This window comes from Canis aureus, chromosome 7 (genome assembly GCF_053574225.1).
Source record: "Canis aureus isolate CA01 chromosome 7, VMU_Caureus_v.1.0, whole genome shotgun sequence".
In the NCBI taxonomy this organism is placed as follows: Eukaryota; Metazoa; Chordata; class Mammalia; order Carnivora; family Canidae; genus Canis; species Canis aureus.
The window spans coordinates 57,770,753-57,794,766 of record NC_135617.1 but is presented as its reverse complement, the minus strand read 5'-3'; the positions used below and the strand labels follow the sequence as shown (position 1 = coordinate 57,794,766).

General features: G+C 38.2%; 2 protein-coding genes across 19 annotated transcripts in view; one reads left to right on the top strand and one right to left on the bottom strand.

The window, feature by feature from the left end:
* CYP39A1 (cytochrome P450 family 39 subfamily A member 1) overlaps positions 1–2,879 on the bottom strand; it is a 90,049-nt gene extending 87,170 nt beyond the window's left edge. For 3 of the 5 annotated variants that reach the window (XM_077903766.1, XM_077903770.1, XM_077903767.1), the window contains exon 1: positions 2,373–2,748. In XM_077903766.1, coding sequence (XP_077759892.1) covers positions 2,373–2,549 — 177 coding nt within the window. In that variant the 5' untranslated portion in view covers positions 2,550–2,748. The other 2 variants (XM_077903772.1, XM_077903769.1) reach the window with 2 other exon arrangements.
* Positions 2,880–2,954: 75 nt separating this feature from the next.
* Positions 2,955–24,014, top strand: part of SLC25A27 (solute carrier family 25 member 27) — a 28,270-nt gene continuing 7,210 nt past the window's right edge. For 5 of the 14 annotated variants that reach the window (XR_013383427.1, XR_013383426.1, XR_013383425.1 and 2 more), the window contains exons 1-8: positions 2,957–3,281; positions 5,845–6,036; positions 7,848–7,932; positions 11,209–11,331; positions 13,308–13,420; positions 16,742–16,826; positions 19,931–20,023; positions 20,661–20,763. Coding sequence is in view for 8 of the 14 variants with exons in the window: in XM_077903778.1 (XP_077759904.1) it covers positions 3,176–3,281; positions 5,845–6,036; positions 7,848–7,932; positions 11,209–11,331; positions 13,308–13,420; positions 16,742–16,826; positions 19,931–20,023; positions 20,661–20,763 (900 nt within the window). In the remaining 6 variants the exon portion in view is untranslated. Of the gene's footprint in view, positions 3,329–5,844; positions 6,037–7,847; positions 7,933–11,208; positions 11,332–13,307; positions 13,421–16,741; positions 16,827–19,930; positions 20,024–20,267; positions 20,334–20,660; positions 20,764–24,014 lie in introns of all 14 variants that reach the window. The other 9 variants (XM_077903780.1, XM_077903779.1, XM_077903781.1 and 6 more) reach the window with 4 other exon arrangements.

The window sequence follows — 24,014 nt, the reverse complement described above, 5'->3', positions numbered from 1 at the left end:
TATAAATGCATTCAGACTTTGAATCTGATAATTCATTCTATAGATACATTTTCAAACAAAGAAATTACACTTGTTCCTACAGTATTTATAATAGCACAATAGGGTAAACACACTATGTCAATCATTAAGTCACTGTTTGGGTAAAGTATGATTCAGGGAATACTTTGCAGCTTTTAAAACAGATGCTTCTATTTCTATATAGGAAGAGGCAGAACCAGGTGAGATAAGGATTTTACTGGTAGCTAGGAAACGATGGATGTGAACAGATAATAAGTCACTATTTCTCTGGTGGCATCTGTGAATTCTGCGTGTGGGTTGAAGGTCAGGACTGAAATAGGCACCTCTGAAAAATCTACAACTAATATTACACTCAATGGTGAAATACTGGACAATTTCCCCTAATATTAGGAAAAAGACAAACTTATCTCCTCTCACCACTTCTGTTCAATAATATGTTAGAAATCCTACTGATTATAATAATACAGGAAAAAGAAATAAAAAGCATAAAGATCAGAAAAAATGAAGTAGATTTATCTGTTTATAAGACATATTGTTTATGTATAAAAATCCTAAAGAATCCCCAAAGTAACAAGTAGGACTAATAAAGTGAATTTAGTAAATCACAAGGCATAAAGTTCATATACAGAAAACTGATTGCATTTTTTGTTTCAACAGGATACAACCAGAAAACAAAAGTAAAAGCAATTTTATCTACAACAGCCTCCAAATATAAAATAATTAACAACTGGAAGCAAGACCACATCACAAAAACTACAGAGCACTTCTGAAAGAAATTATATAGCTAAATAAACGAAGAGATACACAGCATTCATAGATTTGAAGACTTACTATTGTTATGAAGTCCATTCTCCTCTAAATTCTCGATAGATTTAATAAACTTCCCATCATAATTCTAGCAGTCTTTATGAAAGATATCAACAAGCCAGTTTTAAAACATAGTAAAATGCAAATAATCTTGAATGGCAAATCAATTACAGAGGAATATGGAGAACTTTCACTGCCTGATTTAAAGACTTACTCTAAAACTTGAGTATTTAAGGCAGTGTAGTATTAATAAAGAAGTGGGCATATAAATCAATGGACTGGGGTAGAAAGGCTAGAAATAGATTTACATGTATATGGTTAACTAATTTAACCACAGGTGATCAATGAGGAAAGGACAGTCCTTCAGGATATGATGTTGGAACAACTGTACATCCAGATGTGAAAAAAAAATTAACTTTACCCCTTCCTTTTACCATACCAAAAAAAAAAAAAAAATTTAACTCAAAATGGATCACAGATCTAAATGTAAAATGGGAAATACAAACCTTTTAGAAGAAAACAGAATAATCTTTTTGACCTTGCTTGACCTTCTGAGACAAGCTTTTAAAAAAGTTCCTTAAAATTTATCAAAATCATGACTAAGGAAGGCTATGGGAAACAAATATTTCTTAAAAGATATCATTTTTCCTATACCAGATTCCCAATAATTATGGCACCTAGTGTGGGCCAGAATATGAGGAGCTAGGCAATCCCGTACACTCAAAGGAAAAGGTGTATATTGCTATATTCTTTTGCAAGGGTAACATAATAATATGAACAATTTAAATGTTCAGGTCATTGGAGTAGGCAACTCCACTTTTTGGAATTTACTCTGAGGAAACAATTGGTTAAGTGCCCAAGCCACAATCACACAACACACACAGAGAAACGTAAGTCAAAGCATTCGTTGAAATAAAGGAAAATAGTTGGCAGTAACTTACATACTATTTTTGAAAGATACGCTATATTTGAAAGCTATTTTCAGGACCAAAAAAAAAAAAATCTACTACAACACCATCACTAATCTCTTTAGTATGCAGTGAAAATGGATCTCATCATCATCAAATAATAACACCAGCTGAAAATACAGTGCCTGGCTAAATTTGCAGTTAAGTCTGCAGGCAATTTTTACGGCAACCTGGTGTTAACTTCAATTCGGATACTAATTTACTACACGTTTTCATAAATTTAACCGTATTTCACTTCTTTCTGAATTATTACGAATGTTTAGTTAATGTGTGTACCCTTAGGATGAAGCAGCTAGCATTTATAAATTAATATCTACTTCCAGAGAGGCAGCTACAAGCTGATAAAAATCTGTTCATAATCAATAAAAATCTATGTCTTTCGAAAAAACTTGCATAAGGTAAAACCGTTGATAGCTGAGGAATGCTTGGCTCTAAGTATGGACAGCGGGTATGTTCCCGGGTGTTACTGTTGCATTTGAGATGCAATGAAAGATTAAAAAAAAAAAAAAAAAAAAAAAAAAGAAAAAGGAAAAGAAAACATTACCTCCTCCGGAAAGCCCACCTACTAAGGCCACATACCTTGATTCTTGCTTTCTCTATAAATTCTAGAGGGGCTTTCCCAAACTCAAATCCAGCTCCAATCCAAGGAATCCAGCCCCTTATGCACGGGGGTCCCCGCAAATTCTTCCGCTGAAGGAACAGTAAAAGAGCAACACAACCTAGAATTATAATCACGGTCGGGGAGATCAGTTCCATGTTTCTGTCTAGCACCTTCCAGAATCAGAGAAGGGAAAAGTCCTGCCGCCGTGGCACTTGCTCATTCCCCGTTGGGAGGGGGCACCTACGGGACCTCCCAACTTGTCGGCTACAACTTCCGCAGTTTGTTTGCCTCCCTGACTGTAGCCTCCTTTCCCCGCCCCAATTTTTAGATGACTTCTGCATCATCGCTCCCCCCTCCCACCTCCGCTAGTCTTTCCAGAGCCGGCCACGCCGGACCGAACGCAGGGACTGGACCCAACCGCGGCGGGCGCGGGGGGGGGGGGGGGGGGGAACGTGCTCTGTTGCCATGGAGACCGGGGCTGGCGGCGCCGAGGGGAGCCTCCCTCGCGGCCAATCAGAGAACGGCGCCCAAGAGGCGCGCGGCCCGGCGGACTACATTTCCCAGAAGCCCCTGGGCCTCGCGTTGTTGTTCTGCTCTCGGTCCGGGGGCACCTCTCCATCCCGGGGCTGCTAGGAAGGCTGTAGGTTTCGCGGAGCCGCCTGGCTGAGCCGAGCGAGGGAAATGGTCCCCGCTCCGCCACTCGCGGGTTGAGAACGGGCCGCCCTGGCAGAGTGGCAGGCCGGTCGTAAGGGGGTGTATTGTCGTCCCGTCTTGCTGCTGAATGTCGGTTCCAGAGGAGGAGGAGAGGCTTTTGCCGCTCGCCCAGAGATGGCCCCGAGCGAGCAAGTTCCTTCTGTCGGGCTGCGCGGCTACCGTGGCCGAGCTAGGTACCCGGCCGCCCCCTCCCGGACCTCCCCCGCGACTCGCCGTCGAGGTGCCGCGCTGGGGGGGCGGGGGGGGTGGGGGGGGCGGGCGCGGGCGGGCGGCTCCGGCCCCCGGGGAGTGTGGCCCGCTGCGTCGCGCCCTCCTCTCGCACACCTGCCCGGCGGAGGTGGCAGGGTGGGGACAGGCCGGCTTTGCGAGGAGGAGGCGCGGGAGGTCACTAAGGTCTTCTCCTTCCAATTTCGTCTCCCTCAGAGGTGTGCTCTTGCGCCCGAAGGTCCGCGCTTGGGGGCTTCAGGAGCTGTCATTCCTCCCTAGGCATCCTTTCCCCTTCCGTGAGGATGACCTTCTAAGAAACACAACCCACCCTTCGTCCTTATTGAGATAATCTCTCTGATTTATATTCCCACGTAGCCGCGCCGTATCATTGTCTTTTGTAGACTTGCGGGACTTGACGTTATTAACCTGTCACTTACGGAGCATCCACTCAACATCTGCCAGTTGTCCTCCTTGAGCGTAACTCATCTATACCGTGTCTACCTTGCAGGATTCTGAGAAGTAGGAAATATATAAATGCGAGCTCCAAGGCGGGGCACCCATTAATTGCAACATTATTATAATTACTATGATATTAGGCTGTGATGATAGTGCTTAAGAGACTCGGCCCTGACCTTGCTTACAGCTAGGTGGGCAGACATGCAGAGACAGGCAGGTGCATTGTGCTGCTTATGATGAAGGTATTAAGGATCGTAAGAACACAGAGGACGGACGGTTACATATGCCGAGCAAATCGGAAAATCGGAGGCCACCTAGGGAAGATTATGATGCCCTTGCATGAGCAGCTGGCGTTCCTTCAGTGGTTTTGTGAGCAGAGTGCCTGTGTGTTCCCTGTGAAGCCTTCACTGTGCATTTTAAGATTAGCCTTTCATTTTCTTGCCTGTTGGAAAACAAAACAAGCAACAGCTTTGCTGTGTTATCATTAGGAAATGCTAGTTTGTCCTCATCTAAAATGAATTTATTTTCTATTTCCAGCAGAGCCAGCACGCGATCTGTTATTTTGCTCCTTGTGCTCCTCCACTCTTGTGCTTTGGACCCTCTGTCTTCTCTTTCTCTTCTCCACAAGCTGATGGGAAATTTTTGTTTTTACTTAAATATAGTTCACCAACTTTTTAAAAAAAATTAAAATCAGATTGCAGAATTAGATATTTCCAACTTTCTTTCTTTCTTTCTTTCTTTCTTTCTTTCTTTCTTTCTTTCTTTCTTTCTTTCTTTCTTTTTCTTCCTTCCTTCCTTCCTTCCTTCCTTCCTTCCTTCCTTCCTTCCTTCCTTCCTTCCTTTTTTTTGGATCCTGATTGTTTCCTCCCGTGACCAATGGCAAAGAAACATTCCTTCTCTTCAAAGTTTGTGGAGAATGGTGTGGGGGCTGGGGATGGGAAGCAAGGAAATAAAAATTTGAGATGATTTTGATTACAAAACAATTTAGGATCAGAACCTGAAGCATTATTTAAGTAACCAGCAAGTAAACCAGACTTATTTTGAAAGGCATAAACCATGTTAATATAGAGGCACCTTTATCTTAAGACTTTTCAGGGCTCATATGTTAATAAAGCATTGTTTAAATTCTCTACGTGCAAACTACTTCCATTTTAGGGGGACTATCAGCAAGATATTTTTTCCCAAAGACCAGTGGTAAGATTTAATATTTTCTTCCCCCTACTCTGTTTTCTCTTGGAAAAAAGCGTAAGTACGATTTTGTATCAGGCGGTGGTCATTGAAAAGACTCATGTAATGTCAGTAGTGTTCATGAATTTCTCTGAATCTGGTTACTTCACTTATTTGGGACATACGAGTATAAAGTTATGAGCTTGATCTTCCTAATGTGGGCCAGTTAGCTTCACCGTTTCAGAGTAAAATGTCTACTTTGAATTCAAAATATAATCATTAGAAAAAGATTTTTCAAGTACAATTGGTACTTGTATAAAAAGACATTATAAACTCAATATTGCATCTCCTATATCTCAAACCTCAGGTCAGTGAACATCACCCATGAAATTACAGAATTCATCTTCACCTGCGTTTAATATGAACCTGTCAGGAATAATACAGTATTCTAAGTCACACTGGGTCTCAATCATGGTTACAGTCAAGGGGGCATCATAGAATATGGATATCTGAAATTATTCCCATTGGAACCCAAAAATTAAGGACTAAAGTAGATTTTAGGCTGAAATTTCTGAGTAAAAAGAACCCAAGTCTTGTGACTTTTTTTTTTCCTGATTGCGGGGGTTGGGGAGGGATGGTGCTCTGGAACAGTGATTCTTAAATTTGGGAGTGCATAAGAATCAACCAATTTCTAAACCCCCATCAACTTATTCAGAATCCATAGGCATGGGGCTAGGAAATAAACCATTTTAACAATTTCCCTAGCTGTTTCTGATGTATTCTAAAATTTGAGAAACACTGATCCTATGGCGACTAAAGTATTTGTCCTGTGACTTTAGAATTTTATAATTTTTATTTGTTTCTCTGAATGTTATGGGTTTCCCCCTCATTTTGTTTTTTTGTTAGCAACCTTTCCCCTGGATCTCACAAAAACTCGACTCCAAATGCAAGGAGAAGCTGCCCTTGCTCGGTTGGGAGACAGTGCAAGAGAATCTGCTCCTTATAGGGGCATGGTGCGCACAGCCCTAGGGATTGTTCAAGAAGAAGGCTTTCTAAAGCTTTGGCAAGGAGTGACACCTGCCATTTACAGACACATAGGTATTTATCTTGATTCTAGCTGGTAAGTTTGTTATGAGTTCTATGTTTGTGTCTTCTGCTTTTGTGTTTAGCTGTGCCAAAACCCAGTTGTTTTTTCCTACTAATGTGATAAATGAATATGTATTCTCTTAAGAAAATTAATCACCAATCTTTATTAAGGAATGATTGCCTTAAATTTTTAGAAATGCATATAGAAGTATTTAGGGATGAACTGTCATGATGTCTGTAATGTACTTCAAAATAATAAAGCAAAAAAAAAATCAAATATGGCAAAAATGTTAGCAATTGATAAATCTCAAGGATATAGAGGGAGTTATTTTCTGTTTCTCTGCATGTTTGCAGATTTTTAAGATAAAAAGTCATTGATATTTTTCTCTATTTTAGAGACTTTAAAACAAAATTTAAATTTTTCATGTTCTTTGAAAATTAAAACATATTTGACTAACATGCTAAATCTCACTAGTCTCTGCCCCATACACTATAGGCTAGGCAACTCTGAAGGAGAACAGGGACGACTGATCCAATTCTGGCAATTGAGTGATTGTAGTGATTTTTGCCCCCGTTCCTAAGGCTACCTAATTACCTATGTGGGCCTTTAGTCACTGTTGATTTTTGCCTCAGTTCCCAAGGCTACCTAACTACCTTTGTAGGCCTTTAGTCACTGTTAAAGGGAAATAGTTGTAACTGTGCCTTAGCCAGTGAGAATACTTTTCTGCTCTGCTTCTAAAATGGCATTCACGAAGATAGTCGTTGGGTTTTCAGTTTGTGGAGAGGAGAAGGTAAACTTGGCTTCAATAGGAGGTAGGGCAGGTGCAGCATTCTTCTCTACATTCATGCTCTTTCCCCAAGTGCGTAGGAACCTTTGACCAGAAAGGCGTTCAGTTCTAATACCAGCTTATTATTTTTAAAGCTTCTGTTCTTTAGATATGTAAGTTAGAGTGTATTCATGAAGAGCAATCCAGAAGTGTGTATAGAGACTGTTGTTGTTTTGGTGCTTTGTGTATTTTTGAATATGTTAACATATTTTATCAAGCTTACTGAAATAGCAAGAAAAGGACTCTCTAGGAATACCGTGTACTGATTTTAATGACTTTTATTTTCCAATCTTTTTTAAAAATGTGTTCTCCTTTGCTCCCCATTATTGAGTTTCACTTTTCATTTGCATTTTATTGACCATCATCTATGGCTTCACAATTAAGATTTATATCATATGTTTGACAACTGATTAAAAGATTACCTGAATATAATAAAGTATCCAGTGAAGTTATGCATGTTTATTAAATAGAAATGCCTGCTGTGTACCAAGCTCTGTAGGGTGATGGTACAAAAGACCCATACAGTAGTGAAAACACACAAAGCCTGCCCTGAAAAGCTCGTAGTTTGAAGGAAAGATGAGCAACAAAGTAAAGTTAATCTCCAATTAATGTGATAAATGTCATATTAAATGCACACCTGGGTAGTTCTGGGGGAACAGAGAAGCATGGCAGGTATAGTGCAGTCTAGAACACTGGAGGTCAGAGAGCACTTTTTAGAAAACACATTCTTTGAATTGAGTCTGGGAGGACAAGGAGGAGTCGGTAAAACAGAAAAGGTTGAATCCATTCCAGAAAGATCATATAGCATGTGAGAAGGCCTGAGGCTTAAAAAGACCTGGCATATTTAGAGAAACATCAAGCAAAGCCTGCATGTTGGAAGCATAGGCCACATGAGAGAACAGCACAGAAAGCTTGACTGGCTCAGGTCAAAATATCCTCTTGTTTTATTAAACATATATAGCTGAATTTACCTTTTAAATGATCCATTCTACACAGTGTACTCTGGAGGTCGCATGGTCACATATGAACATCTTCGTGAAGTTGTATTTGGCAAAAGTGAAGATAAGCATTATCCCCTTTGGTAAGTTTTGTTTTGAAAATAATACATACTTTTGACCCTAAGACTCTATTGTTTATCTATTAGATTTGTATAAAATTGTGTATTTGTGCCAAAATTGCCTCAAGCTAAAGGCTTAAAATAATAAATAATTACAATGTAAATCCAAATAAGGGAGCATTTACTGCACAGTGTACATAAACATACATGTGCATATGTATAAAAATTTTGTATATATATTATGTAACATTTTAATATTAAAATAATTCTTACAGAGCACCTTCTTTATGCCAAAGAACTTTGAGTCACACAGAGATAGGCTCAAATTCTTGTTCTACTAGTATGTATATAATCTGGGTAAACTACTTTACCATTTTGATCTTCAGTTTTCTTAGCTGTGGAAGTAATATCTACCATCAGGCTTTTGTTTTTGTAGGATTAGATGAGATAATGAATGTGCATGTATATCACAATATTTATAACAGAAAAAGAAAACTAGGTTATAAATAATATACAAAGAATCTTACAAATAAATTAAAAATATATTTTAAAAACACAAAGAAAAATAGGGAAAGGATATCAATAGACAAAATTCACAAAAGAAAAAATATAATGTTCATTAAATATATAAAAATGTTCAACTTCACCAATAGTCAGGGAAATTTAATTAAAGCTATCTTTTAGCCAGTAAACTATCAACAGGAATGTAAGTTATTCTATATAGCCTTTTTGAAGAATAGCGTATCTGTTAAAATGTTTAAATGTGTACTCTTTTGACCCAGAAATTCTTCCTTTATGAAATAATCATATTCAAAAATACTTGTACCTATGCATAAACACAGAGACACACAGATATTGACTGTAGTGGTGTTAATTGTAATTTTTTTTTTAATTAAATAACTGGGATCCCTGGGTGGCTCAGCAGTTTAGCTCCTGCCTTTGGCCCAGGGTGTGATCCTGGAGTCCTGGGATCAAGTCCCACGTTGGGCTCCCTGCATGAGTCTGCTTCTCCCTCTGCCCATGTCTCTGCCTCTCTCTCTCTCTCTCTCTCTCTCTGTCTCTCATGAATAAATAAATAAAATCTTAAAAAAAAATTAAATAACTAACAATTTAGAAATAGATAAGTTTTGATATATTATACAGGGAAGCATAATACACAGCTTTGAAAGGATGAGGTAGGTTTTATATGACTAACCTATAAGGATGTCTATAATATCTTTTCTGGACTAAAAAAATACCTAAGTCACTACTATAAGAAAATGACAATAAGCAGAATTTTATCTTTCAGGCAAAATTCCTTGGCTCTGTTTTTTAAAAAAATTATAATGTATGAAGCTATACTAATTGCTTTCCCAGAATTAGTGATGAAATATGTTAATAATCTTTGCATTCTGTAATCCTCCCCAGAAAAGAAAGGTATAGATAGATAAGGGGTTCAAAGGAAATATTTCACTATGAGGTCAACTCTCAGGATAGATCGGCTTGGTGTCTTTTGACCCAGTCAGGTCAATTCAGTCATTTAGTTCAGATATTTATTGAATTATCATGGTGTACCAGTCCTGTACTTAACACTGAAGCTATAGTAATGGAAGAAAGTCCCTGCCGTCACTGAGCAAGAGTAATAGAGACAGATGCCAAACAGTTAGAATTATGTCACAATTGCCAAAGAGGCAGTGGTTATAAAATTCTCAAAGAGAAAAAACAGTGCTAATGTTCATCATTGTGAGAACCAGGCACTCTCCTAGGCTGCTGGTGGCAGTGGAGACTGATACAAGTTCTATGAAAAACAATTTGCAGGGCCTATCAAATGTCATGTAAATGTTCAGTTAGTTAAAAGTTAAGCTATCTAAATAAATTGTGATGTGTCCATAAAATGGAATGCTGTGAAACCATTTTTTCAAATGAGGCAGCTGTATATTAATTGATAACTTTTGAGATACATTACTAGGAGAAATATAACTTAAAGGATATTATTAGGGAAAAATTAAGGTATAGAACAAACAGGATACAACCTGGCATTCTACATTTGTGCTTTTTAAAAAATATTTATTTATTTGAGAGAGAGAGAGAGTGAGCAAGTGGGTGGAACGGGAAGGCAGGGGGCCAGAGAAAGAAGTCCAAACAGACCCTGAGTTGAGCATGGAGCCAGACATGGGTCTCGATCCCACAACCCTGAGATCACGACTGGAGCAGAAATCAAGAGCCGACAGCTCAGCCAACTGAGCTACCCAGGCACCCCTTACATTTATGCTTTTAAAAAGGAGTATTTATACCTGTATGTTTATTTGTACACAAACTATCAATTGTAACTTAGTGCTTAAGACTGTGTGGTCCCCACTGAGACTTCCTGGTGTTATATCTTGGCTGTACCACTCACTAGTTATGTGATTTGAGCTGTCATTTAACTGCCTTTATGCCTTGGTTTCCTTATCTGTAAAGAGGATATAACAGTAGTACTAATGTCATAGGGTTGATATAAAAATTAAATGGTGTTTTTAAAAATGCTTAAACAGCGCCTGACATAATAAGCATTCAGTGGATGCATTATTATTATGTGCAGGAAATCATAAGAAACTAGTAATTATGATTGCTTCAGAGAAAGGGAACTAATAACAAGGACCTTTTTACTCTATACCCACGTATACCTCTTCAAATATTGTTTTAGAGTAAAAGGAAAGAAAATACCCCTTTTCTTCTAAGAAAAGGTAAAAGATGATCAGAGCCTGGTTTGAGACAGAAGTAGCTGGAATGGAGAGGAGGGGATGGATTCAAAGCATGTTTAAGTGTAGTAGTCTAGACTTGATCACTATTGGCTTTGGAAGGTGAGGAGAAGGAAGAGACTAGGGATTGACAGAGTTTCTTCAAAGAGAGAAAAGTTCTCAAACCCCTTTTACTTTGCAAAACTACTAAGATAATAGTTTACAAAATCCGACTTACCAGCTTTCCTCTGTTAGACTGATTACATCTATGCTGTATTTATTCCCCTGTGGTTGGAACTAAACTACAATTAAATGATCAGCTCAGGTATTTATAACTTTGAAGCAACTACCCTCCTTTGAATTTCAGGCCACAGAAGGCCCGTGAAACCAGATTTGATTTTTAACTCCTCATAGTCCTTTAACCCTCCCTTCAGTAAACAGATGAAGCATTTACTTTCCTCTGTGATTTGCTTGGGTCCATCCTTTCCTTTGCTTTGTCTTAAATCCCCTGCGCTGGGGCTGGACCAGCCTGGTACTGTTCACTACAAAATTTGTAAAATTAACAGGAACTATTAAAAAATGTATCTCCTTTTATAATTAGGAAATCAGTAATTGGAGGTATGATGGCTGGTGTTGTTGGCCAATTTTTAGCCAACCCAACTGATCTAGTGAAGGTTCAGATGCAGATGGAAGGAAAAAGGAAACTTGAAGGAAAACCTTTGCGGTAAGTTCTCCAGTTAACTGATATGTTCCTTTTCCCCATCATACTTTGAACACGTACCTAATAACTTAATGCATTTTTGTGATCCAACATTCAATAAAGACATTGTCTGACTCTTTCAACTTAAAAGATGTATTCATTAAGAGGAGAGCTAATATGGATCTTTTCTTTGCATGATAAAGTACATATGTTCTCTACCAGAAAAAAAATATATGTGTGTGTAGCTGTCTGCTGCTTTTCCCAGCCAATTCAGCTAGACTTGTCCTCTTACAGCTTGATAGAAAGAGTTTAATCACTAAAATTTGCCCTAGTTTGAATCCCAGTTTTGCCGCTGTAGCTTAGTGTTGTGGAAGTCACTTAGTACTCTTAGTCTCTGTTTATTCATCTTTAAAAGGGACCATTCAAAAGGTTTGCATGACATTAGACTGCCTGGCTCATCTGGCTAAAAGCTAGATTCCTTTCCCTTTATCCCTCAAAGAAGGGAAATGGCAAGATTGACCTTGCAAGTTCTTCCCACTTTCCTGTCTAATCCCACTCTTCCTCTTTTCCCCAAGTTTAAGGAAGGTTTTTATTATGCCTTTGTGACTTAAAATTGTCCTATTGCATTACTCTACATTATTGAAGTCTACCTTTCTTCAAAGGACTTCATGTTCAATAATTTATTAAAATACCACTTAGCCTGTTTCTCTGGGAAAGGAGCAACATCTTAAGAGATTGATAGACATCTCCCAGAAAAGAGGATAAGTGCAGAATGCCTTGGGCTGAGTAGGAAGAGGTCTGCTCCTCTGAACACTGCAGGTTTGTGGCTGGGCCAGAGGTGAAGGAGGGTTTGGGACCTCCTTTGGGAACCCACCACTGACACTGACCACTGCTCTTCATTGTGCTGCTCCTCTAGTTGGCCCAGTAGAAGATGGGGTTGGGCTTAGCAGTGCAGGCCCCTCTTGAGGTCTCCAAACAGAGCACACCCACCACAGAGGAGAAAAGAGTACCACTGACCTACCCAAGTAGTTTACAGAATCTCAGGGCCCATTTTGTCATATTGTAACAACTTCTAATTAACTACTAAGTAGCAGGAAGAAGTGATGTCATCGTTGCCTATATGGAGGAAAACTATTGGGATCTAGAAAAATCTGAGTTTATAACTAATCTCTTCAATTTTTTCCCATTCCTTTGTCTCCACTGTTGGAAATTTTTGGTTTGATATAGGAGTAAAAAAATATTTCCTGTTGTTTTAAAGAACATCAGCTTTGGGAACAGACAACCTGGGATTTGTATCCACCCTTTACCACATTTTAGCTATGACCCTAGTCAAGCTCCTTAACCTCTCTAAGATTCAGTCTCCTCAGATGGACATTGGAATGTAAATTTACACTTCTTAGAGTTTTGGGGGATAAAATTTATCTTATGTATATAAAAAGTCTTGAGCTTAATAAGTGCACAACAGATTTTCACTACAATGACCATCATTTGTGAGTATAACTTCCCCTGTAGCTTTACATGCCCAATAAATATGTCGTATTATCTTTTTGTTAAGACTCAGGGAATATAATGGCTAAGTAAAAGCCACTCAGCTAGTAAGTGGTAAAGGCAGCATTGAACTTCAGGTATTTCTGACTACATAAAAAAAGACTATTATTTTATAACAGGGTTTCCAGATTTGATCATGGTACAGCAGCATTTTTAACTTGAGTACAGAAAGCTTACAATCAGGATAGGATAGTAAATTTTTATAAAACCAAAAATATTCAATCTTAAGAACTTCTATTATGAGATTGCTCTCCCTATTCTTTGGACTAAGAATGTCATTTCTCTTATGAGAATATGTGAGGATTGATTTTTTTAAAAAATTTCTCACAATTCTGGATAATTAAATGTTATTTTATTCCAAATTATAACAGCTATAGGTGAAGTTTATCCAGCCACATTCCATACACAGAAATGCATAAAATTTTCACATTTCTTTATTATTTTTCCTTTAGATTTCGTGGTGTGCATCATGCATTTGCAAAAATCTTATCTGAAGGAGGAATACGTGGGCTTTGGGCAGGCTGGGTACCCAATATACAAAGAGCAGCATTGGTGAATATGGGAGGTATGGAAACTTTATTGAACTCTGAGAAGTCCTAACTGCCTTCATCATTGTAATGATAAGCACTGACTTTAGGGAAAATGAAAAATTTTATTTTATTATTTTTAGTAATATACTTGGCAACAGTCTTCTTTCATGTTGTAACACCTTAATTGAACATTTTCTCTAGAAAATTTTCGCTTTTCTCCATGGATCTGTGAAAAGGATTGCATAAAACAAGCAAATGTGATAGTAAAGAGTTAGGACTAAACTATTTGTAAGATCTCCTGTCTACCCACACCCTCCTCTAAGATCCAAACTGGCATACGTAACCATGTGACAATCATATCCAGAATCTACAAATTCTATTGCTTTATAATCCAGCTTGTATAGCAGGCATCCCAGGCTGGAGATCTGAACATACCCAAACTCATCCTGTCCCTCACGTCCCATAGTCAGTCACTTATTGCTTCTGTCTTATAAATATTTCTTAAAAGTGTACCCCCTCCAATACCTAACACCTTGGTGTCCTTAAAATGGCCATTTTTATAATTCTCACCATCAAAGCCACACAGCAAGGGCACTGCCACAGGCCATCAGGTAGTCTCATCCTCTGTCCTCAAATGTATACCCAGTATCCAGAGGGATTTATCTTAAACACAGATCTGAGCATGTTAGACCCTTAAAACCTTTTACTGGCTTCTCATCACTTACAGAAGAAAGTGGAAATTTTATAACATAACATATAAGGTCTGCACAATCCAACTAGTGCCCTCAGGGAATTAAGCAATTCATTGATTCAGGAGTAAAGAGTGAAGCATAGTCATAGCTAGAAGGTTCCACTGCCTCCACATACCAGGCTGCTCCTCCCCTCATACTTTCTGTCCTCATTCCTCTTCTGCTATTTAGTTTCCTTCTGCAGGTCTTTTTGTACTCAGCTGAAGTGTCTCTCCACCATGTATTTTTCCTGAGCCCTATAACCACCCTTCCCTGGCCATGCTAGTTAGATGCCCTTTTATGTGTTTCTCTAGTTCCTGGTGCTTGTACCTCATTCCATTGCGTTTTTCTGTGTGTCTATCTCCTCCACTAGATTGAGTCCCCTGAGGCAGTTTTTATTTATCATTATTTTCCTAGTCCCTTATGTAGTCAGTAAACATTTGATGCACGAGTTAATGAATGAAAGGATGTTTCTAAGACCAAAATTATATGGTTCTAGGAAATGTATAGCCTTTTTGAGGGTTATAGTAACATATCACTTAAATGTCAAAGGAAGTAAATCTATTTTTTTGTTTTGCTATTTCAGTCCATCCATAGCTATGTATCATATTAGTTGATATTTTAGTTACCAGGAATCTTTATTGATGATAGTTTCTCAATTTGATGCTTCAGAATCTGTTGTAGTTCAGATTTCTTTTCCAGCTTCCAGCTGTCTACTTGGCACACTCATTTGGGTTATCTTGAATAGAACACTTTGTGTCCAAACCAAACTGATTTATCAAACTACTTCCTTCTCCTCCATTTTCCCAATCTCAAAATATGATATCATCTCACTTGAATAATGCAGAAACCTAGACATGAGTTTTGTCTCTTTCCTTTCACTCACTCGTTATAGCCAATCAGTTAACAAGTCCAGCCACTTCTGCCTCCTAGCTGTGTCTCATATCCATCCACTTCTTTTCATTCCTGAAGCTACTCCAAGTATTATCCATCTCCTACTGAATCACTACCAAAGCCTCCAAACCAGTCTACCCTAGAGCCATTTTATCCCACCATGCATCAGAAACTGCTCTATTTACCACTCCATCATCTTATTTAAACATCTTAAATGAGTCAATCCTCATTTTCACTATCTCCAAAAGTGGCAGCTCTGCCCTTCAAACTGTTTAAGCTCAAAATCTTATAGTCATCTCTGACTCCTTTCTTTCCCTGTCTATTCAGTTTGTTAATTCTGCCTTCAAAATATATCTAGAATCTGACCAGTGTTCCACAGCTCCTTTATCCAAACCATCGTCTATTATCAGAATAAATGCAATAGTCTCATGTCTAATCTATCTTGTGTCCCTGTAGTCTAGTCACAGCTGAACAGCGAGAGTGTCCGTGTAAATAGTAACCCAGAGTAGTCACTGCTCTGCTCAAAATCCTCCCTTGGCTTCTGTTGTTCTCTATCTTCCGGACTCTGCTACTTCTCTGACCTTTGCTTACTCTGCTCCTGTTAGACCAGCATTTTTGCTGTTCCTCTAACATACTGAGCTAACATTTGCCTCGGGGGATAAAATACGTACTATTGTTTTTCCTGGGATAGGTTCTCATAGATAGCTACAAGGTTTTATTTCTCGTGTTTCCTTTAGGTCTCTATTTAGAGGTTATTAAGAAACCTTTCCTGATCACCCTCTTTAAAATTCATGTACATCATTCTTCTTTACCTTCTGATATTCTTATCCCTCTTTCTTTGCCTTATTATCTGTCTTCAGAGCAATTACAACTATCTGAAATGCTGTAGTTTACTTGTTTGCTTATTGTCTCATCCTTTAACAAAGAATAAGGATTTTGTTCAATTTGTCCATGGCTCTTTCCTTAGCACCTAGAATAATGCCTACTACCTCATGTTAGATACTCATGTACTTGGTGAATGACCAAATGTATCTATCCATTCTTGCCTTTTTATAATTCACCTCCTGTACTTCACTGTAGGTAGCCTTTATAATAAACTCCAGTGTTGTAATATATCACTGTTTAAAACTCTTCAACAGCTCTTCATTGTCATTAGGAAAAAATACAGAAAGCTTAATGTAGAATAACAGTCAGGACCTTTTACTTATAAGTGACAGAGTTTCAACTCAATCTAACAAGAGTGAAAAAGGAATTTATCATCTCAAATAGTAAGAATTCCAGGGGTTGAGCTGACTTTAGGCATAGCTGGATTCTGATGTTCAAATGATATAATTGAGTATCTGTCTCTCTTCCTCTTTTCTTCCCCCTTCTTCTGTAGGTCATTTTCCTGGGCTCGATAATGATAGTGGTATCTTTCATTCTTGTACACATTCCTGTCCCAAGTCTAACATTTTTTTTTTTTTTTCTGAGAGAGAGAGTGGGAGCAAGCACGAGGATGGGAGGGGCAGAGGGAGAGGGAGAGAAAGAATCTTAAGCCAGCTCCATGCTCAGCAAGGAGCCTGACATAGGGCTTGATCTCAGGGCCCTGAGATCATGACCTGAGCCAAAATCAAGAGTCTGAGCCTAAATCAACTGAGCTACCCAGGCATCCTAAGTCTAACATATTTTTAACATAAAAGACATTCATTATCAGATTAATGAATATTTCACCCTTCTTTTTATTTTTATTGCCAGATTTAACCACTTATGATACAGTAAAACACTATTTGGTACTGAATACACCACTCGAAGACAATATCATGACTCATGGTTTATCAAGGTAAGTGATTGTTTTAGTTTAATTTTTTTCTGTATCACTTTTCTTCCATATTTGGCATAAATTTTAACCTTTTGTTTCTTGATTGAGAATCTAGTGATATCACCCTTAGAGAAATGTAATAGTACATTTACTAAGAAAATTTTCTTAAAATTTTTTGCAGTTAAAATGAGGAAGAGAGAGACAACGTTGTAGAATGTTTCATATTAAACCATCCCAAATATTTTCACTTTGATGGGACCCTCCTGGGGTCAAATTCTATTGATCAGTTCTCCAATTCCACAGATATGTTTGAGCATCTTTTATGATAAAGGCACCTGTAAGGTGTTGCAGTGGGTACAAAGGCTAACCCAGGTTCCTTTGCAGGGAGTTGACTAAGGGGAAAATAAGACAAATATAAAAACAATGTACAAGGGCACCTGGATGGCTCAGTCAGTTAAGCATCTGCCTTTGGCTGAGGTCATGATCCCAGGGTCCTGGGATGGAGCCCTGCATTCTCAGGCACCCTGCTCAGTGGGAAGTCTGCTTCTCCCTCTCCCTCTGCCCTTCCTCTACTAGTGCATTTTCTCTCTCTCTCTCTCTTTCTCTCACTCTCTCACTGTCTCTCTCTCTCTCAAATACATAAATAAATACAATTTTTAAAAAACAAAAACTATGTGTGGTAAATGTAAAAGGTGACTAGCTACTGTAATTTTCAGAAGAGGGAGAAAAAAATGACCACTTGGAGGGGCCTACAAAGGTGTTTTCAAGGGCTGTAGCTGTTAAGCATGATTATTTATTTCATCCTTAAGAGGCTGGCTTTCTCTGAAACAGTGCTGATGGGATATCTGAAACTGGTCTTACAGATAGCCATGTGGCCTCCTGGGAAGATCAGAAGCTCATCCAGTCACTTTCTGTCCATTATTACTTCAGCTGTGTCCTTGGCTTCATCGGGGGTGTTGCTAGCAAGGAGTGAGTGATAAAGGCCAATAGCAAAAAGAAGCAATGTCCATTTCAGTGCAAGTAGCTTGGGCGAAATTGATGTTCCTTTTATTGCTCTATCTTTTCCCTTTGACTCCAGATACCATATTACTTGAGGCCTCCTTAATACATTATTCTCTGTCATTTAATACTTATTTTTTTAAAGTCTAGCCAGGTCACACTATATCCTTAGGTGTTGGTTAAGATGTTTCTGTGTGAAAATATGAAGGTATATTAAAATCAATAGTATTAAACCTTCAAAGAACCTGACCTAATAGGAAAGAGTATAAAAAGAGCAGTAGTGATGTACATGGTGAAAAAAGAGCTCTTTTCACATAGACAATCCCTGTTATGTGGACAGAGACCTAAGAATGTGATATGCACAGCTGGGTCATTTGCTGTAATATGAAATAGATTGTATGGGATCCTTCCCTTGAATTCAAGTACTGCTAAAGTAATTTTCTGCTTTGAATTCTAAATCCTGGCCTGAAAGAGGTAGACAAGATTCTCAGTACTTTTTGCTACAGCAGTTGAAAATAAGAGAGAGTATAAAGATTCCTAAGGCAGCTTCAACTTTCCTGCCACAGAGCCTTCAGAGACTTCAAAAGCCTTGGCACAGAAGTTGGTGGTCCTTATTTTTGTGAGGTATTTGATGTCCTGGAATGACCTAAAAGTTTTCCACAATTTTCCTTTCCAGCTTTCCATTAGCCAAACATAAGCTGTTATTCAGACTGCCTTGATCCTAGTCCGCAGACTCAGCTTCTGGGATGTGGGACTTCATTCTCTTTGACTTGGGTTGACCACCCCTTGTCTCGTCTCCACTTTCTTGTGGAAAAGTTTAAACCAGTTTGTGGGTTTTCGGTTTATGGAAATTTATGCTCCATATTGCCTCTCATGCCCACATTTATAATGAACTGCTAGTGATTTCTTAACATTTTCGTCACTCATTTACAGAATATCGATTTACTCTCCAGTAGGTTGACCACATCCATTTTTGTCTGTTCTGAGTAACTGATAACCTTTTTCAAGAAAGAGTGCTTAACCTTTTTGGACAAAGGGAGAAGGGATAAACAAAATCATTAGCCCTTAGGCCTGAGCATCAATTGAAGGAAAAACAGGAATTTTCCAATTAGATGGGGGTGCAGGCATGGAGGTGTTGCATAGTATGGTAAGCACAGAGAGCTACCTTAGTTATATTGTTAGAGCATAGTGGGCGAAGAGAGAGGTGATCTTGGAGTAATATGTGTGACAGTCAGCATATGAGCTAAATCAGGTAACAGGAAATGAGTCTTAGATAGCTTTAAGTACGGAAAAATGACACAGTTGGACTTGTATCTTAGATCCCTTAGGATAGAAAAAAGAAGGTAAGATTATTTTCAAATGGAATAGCTTAGTGAAGTGATGCGTACACAGTGGTCAGAGTAAATTTTTTGTTTCTTAAATATTAACCAAAGTAGGTGATTCCCCAGCTTAACATCCTTTCGGTGACTTCTATTTGCATCTAAAATACAATCAGACTCCTTCAATAGCCTTCACTGGTCTCTGCCTGCTTCTTCAGTCTCTCATCTGGCTGGACTCAGTCCTTCAGGCATCACGGCCACGTTGGCTGCTTTGTCTCTTCACCACACCAAGGGCATTTCTGACCCAGGGCTTTCACTGGGCTGATTGTCTTGCCTGCAGCATTCTTCCTCCATGTCTTTAGACAGTTGCCCCTCCACCATTCAGGTCTCAGTTCTGCTGCTACTCAAGAGCCTTTCCACAACCATCTGTCACCCAGTTATGCCCCATCACACTATCCCATTCTGTTTTGTTCTTGGTACTTACCAGCATCTGAAATTATTCCTTTCTTCTCTGCCTCTTCCCAAGTAAGTGCCTCAGGGGCAGGATCGTCGGTATCCTCTTCAGTACCTGGAAGAGTGCCTGCCACCAGTAGGTGTTCAATGTATATTTGTTGACTGGACATTCTTTTTAGTTTTTATTTTTTCTACCTCTTTAATGACTTCATTAAGCATTGATTTTAAGCTAAAATAAGATTATTATGGAGAATACTATAATATATTTAGTATTCCATTCTTTCTAAATATATAAATTTCCTTTTCTTACAATTTAGAAATTGTTATATTTATTATCTTTCAAATTCATTATAGTTTATGTTCTGGACTGGTAGCTTCTATTCTGGGAACACCTGCTGATGTCATCAAAAGCCGAATAATGAATCAACCACGAGATAAACAAGGAAGGTAAGTCTACACTCTCCATGTGTTCAAATGTCTGTAATAATAAGGTTCCTTAAAAATGTTTCCTTGTGTTTATTCTTGATAGAAGTGTATCTGTGTGTCCATGTGTTCAGCCAGCAAACTACTTTTATGTCATTACCTGCTCTTTGTCTGATGGAAAAGTACTGTGCATTTGGGGATATAAGCTAATTTAATGATCATATTATTTAGACACAAGGTATTTATTGTGATTTTATTGTTTTCAAAGAGTTTATGAAAATATACTCTGCTGAGAATTTACAGAGCACTTTCTTCAGAAGCTTATGACTTACAGGTAATATGGAGAATTTGATTTGATATAAAACAGTATGTTCTCTCTGGAAGAGACCAGGTGGAGTGAATTCTAAGTATAAGACTAAGGGTGGGATGAATCCGAAGCGTCAACCTAACCTTAGACACCTAAAGAAATTATCTTTAAGCTAAAAAAAAAATAATAATTTATTTATACTGAACCACAAATATTATTTGTTCTAAACTAGCAGAAAATGCTTACGTCTCCTTATTATAGTAAGTTTCCTTAGATTATTTTTTAATTTATGTTTTATTTGTACATCTGTTTATATACAAGAAATTTAGCAAAACTGTCTTCTTTCCTCTTTAGGGGACTTTTGTATAAATCATCAACTGACTGCTTGGTTCAGGCTGTTCAAGGAGAAGGATTCATGAGTCTATATAAAGGCTTTTTACCATCTTGGCTGAGAATGGTAACGTTAGGTTTTTCCTTCCTTTGTTTTTGTTTTCTTTGTACTTAAATTGCTTTTAATCTACAGATATTTTCCCCCTTTCTCTTTTGGTTTTTAGCATGGCTCTGCCCCCCAAACCACAATTCTTTATCTCTTTTTTATATCTCTTTTTGTTTTCTTTTTACCTCTCTTCAAAGTCCTATTACCTTTCTTGCTGGATTAAAGTAAAATAATTCAGTTACATCTAGAAATGAATAGGTGGATATCCTGTTGTTGTAAAGCCAGTGGATAGGGTTTTCTGCAATGTAAAACTTTTAGTAGTCCATTTAGCCGAAGTATTACAAGTTTGGGACAGGTATAAAGGTTTTATATTAGATACTATTCCTATGAAAATGTTACTGTTTCAAACAAAATTTGTTACCTTGCTAGAAAATGTTGCATTATCCATTAATACCTATTACCATAAAGCTTGGCTTAGTAAGAAAACATTATGTAATTTTTATTTGATCTATATATTACTTTTTACTGAGGTAAATGAAGATATAGAATTAGATAGATTTATTCAAGTAGCATAACATATATAGTAAAAACAAGGTACTCAATTATTTTGGAAGTTAAAACATATTTGAACTGAATGAATGAGTCATGGATTTAGAGATTCAAACAATCAACACTTTACACAATTTAATAATATTAATTGAGCATCTACTCCATGCAAAGCCCTATACTCAGTGCCTGGCTTTGGGATGAACAGGAGAGTCTCAGCCCCTACTCTAGTGCTGAAGCTTCTAGTTTAGGTAAGACCAAACATTGAATAAAAAAACTAAAAGTGATGAGTGGTTGAGGAAATGTACATGGTGCTATGAAAATATATAGCAAGGACATATAGCTTAGGCTTGGAAATTAGGAGTACCTCCTTGGAGAATGGTCTTTAAAATTGAATTCTGAAGAATGAATAGGACTTAGCTGGGTAAAAAGACCAAAAAAAAACATTCCAGGTAGAGGGAATAGTTGGAGTGGACAGAGACAGGATGAATTCAGGGAACTGAAAGAAACCCAGCAGGCCAAGGCATGGAGACCGGGAGGAGAGAGGCACGAATTGAGGCCAGAGAGAGGCAGAGATCAGTTTGGCAAGGGCTATAGGACCCATAAGAGTTAGGGACACCAGCTTGATGACCTGTGTAATTTTAAGATCATTCCGGCTGCCATGTGGGTTGGGGAAAGGCCAGGAGTAGTGGTAGATGAGACATAATGATAGCTTACATGAGTAGTGGTAGATGAGACATAATGATAGCTTGCACAAGAGTAGTGGTAGATGAGACATAATGATAGCTTGCATGAGAGATGGAAATGGGAACAAAAAAATGATTGAAAAAATAATTTAGGAGAAAGAAAGGAGCTAGAAGCATGACTGGATAGGGAAGGTAAAAATGGTCAGAGAAGACAAGGAAAGTGGGGCTTTATTCCCAGATTCCCAACCTGAGTAACAGATGATGTAATCTCCTAACATGGGGATCATTTGCAGGGAAGATTCTATGGTAGAATAGCAAGCTTAGGTCTAGATTTGTTAAGTTTGGGATATTCATAGGACATTTAAGAGCAGATGTATAGATGGCTCCTTAATATATCGATCTGGATCTTACAGAGCATATGGGGATGGAGCTTTAGAGGTGAGCACTGTCTACATATAGATGGAAATTGAAGTTCTGGGAATAATTGACATCACCAAGCAATAGTAGATATTTATTAACATGGAGTTAATAGCCAAGCCCTTAGCAGTAGCTGATATAAAAGTGTACCCAAGTGTAAAACATTATTTTGATTGTCTTGATTATACCTTGAAATTATCTCAAATCTGTGGATATTTCTTAATGGAAAGGAAGATTTTGATTTGGCCTGCATGAATCAGGCACTATCCTAAGTGCTGGTGGCACTAAGGAATAAGAGGTTTATTTTTTTCATGAGAGCAGCTTATGATGTGATGGAGAAGACAGACATGTAAGTAGTTAATACTACAGAAATAATAAAGCCAATATTATTAAATCACTTGGTATTAGCACCAACACTATGCTAATCATTTTAATGGCTTAACTCACTGAATTCTCCCCACAATATCTTCAGGAGGTTATTATCCCATCTCTTTTTATAAGAGGAGGAACAAAAGCTTAAAGAGTCTAAATAACCTGCCAGGTTAAGTAGTTATTACTTAATGGAGTCAGGGCATCAAACCTAGGAATTTTGACTCCCGAGGACATGGTGTTACTAAGCAGGTTGTACTAGTGCTCTACTTGTGGTATGAACAGAATGTGGTGGGAACATGGATAGTAAAGTAAAAATGGCTTTAACTGTTTAGGAAGTCACAAAGTCTTTCACAGAGACAGTATTTGATGTGAGCTTTGAAAGATCAGTAGACATATAACAACAAGAAAGGCATGAAGGAGCAACATGAGCATAGGCCCCCAAGTTCATGTATGGACCTAGTAGGTTTGGACAACTGCAGAAAATACAGGGGAGCTGGAGAATAGGTCCTCAGAGGGGAAGTGGTAGGGCAGATTCCAGAAAAGTTCTTAAGGACCAGGGGAATATGAACCTTGGGGTCACTGGTTTAGGTGGAACCCTGTAGTAAGAAAGCAGCTATTTAATCATGGGAGCAAAGTACTAAGGTTTGTTTAGAGACAGGATTACTTTGGCAGCAATAGAGAGGATACATGGAAAGCTAGGACCCAAGGAAAGGAGGTTTGGCAGTGGTCTAGCCTGGAGATGACTGTAAAAATGGAGAGAAGGTAGATTCTAGGGACATTTATGGTAACTTCACAGGACTTAATAATTGATTATATGTAGAAGGTGGGGAAAGGAATGAAGGAAATGGGGCTTTTATGTTTCTAGTGTGGGAGACTATAAGGATGGTGAGACCATTGATAAAAACACAAAATCAGGGTCAGGAGGTATGAGGGTAGTGAGAATATCCAAGTACAAAGGAATACTGAAAGGATTTAATCTAACCTGTTCTCTATATGCGTGAGACTTGAAGTATAAGTGAGAAAAGGTACTTCACAGCTGACAGACATTGTGCTAAGCTCTTTACACACATTATTTTTTTAAGTCTTATAAGAACCTAATAAAAGAGGTAGTGTTATCCTCATTTTTCAGATGAGAAAAACATGGCTCCAAGTATAAGATACTGGCTCAGGTTCATATACCTAGTATATGGCAGAGCTGGAAACTGACTGTAGTTCTATTTAGTTCTAAACCCATGCTCCTAAGTAATACAA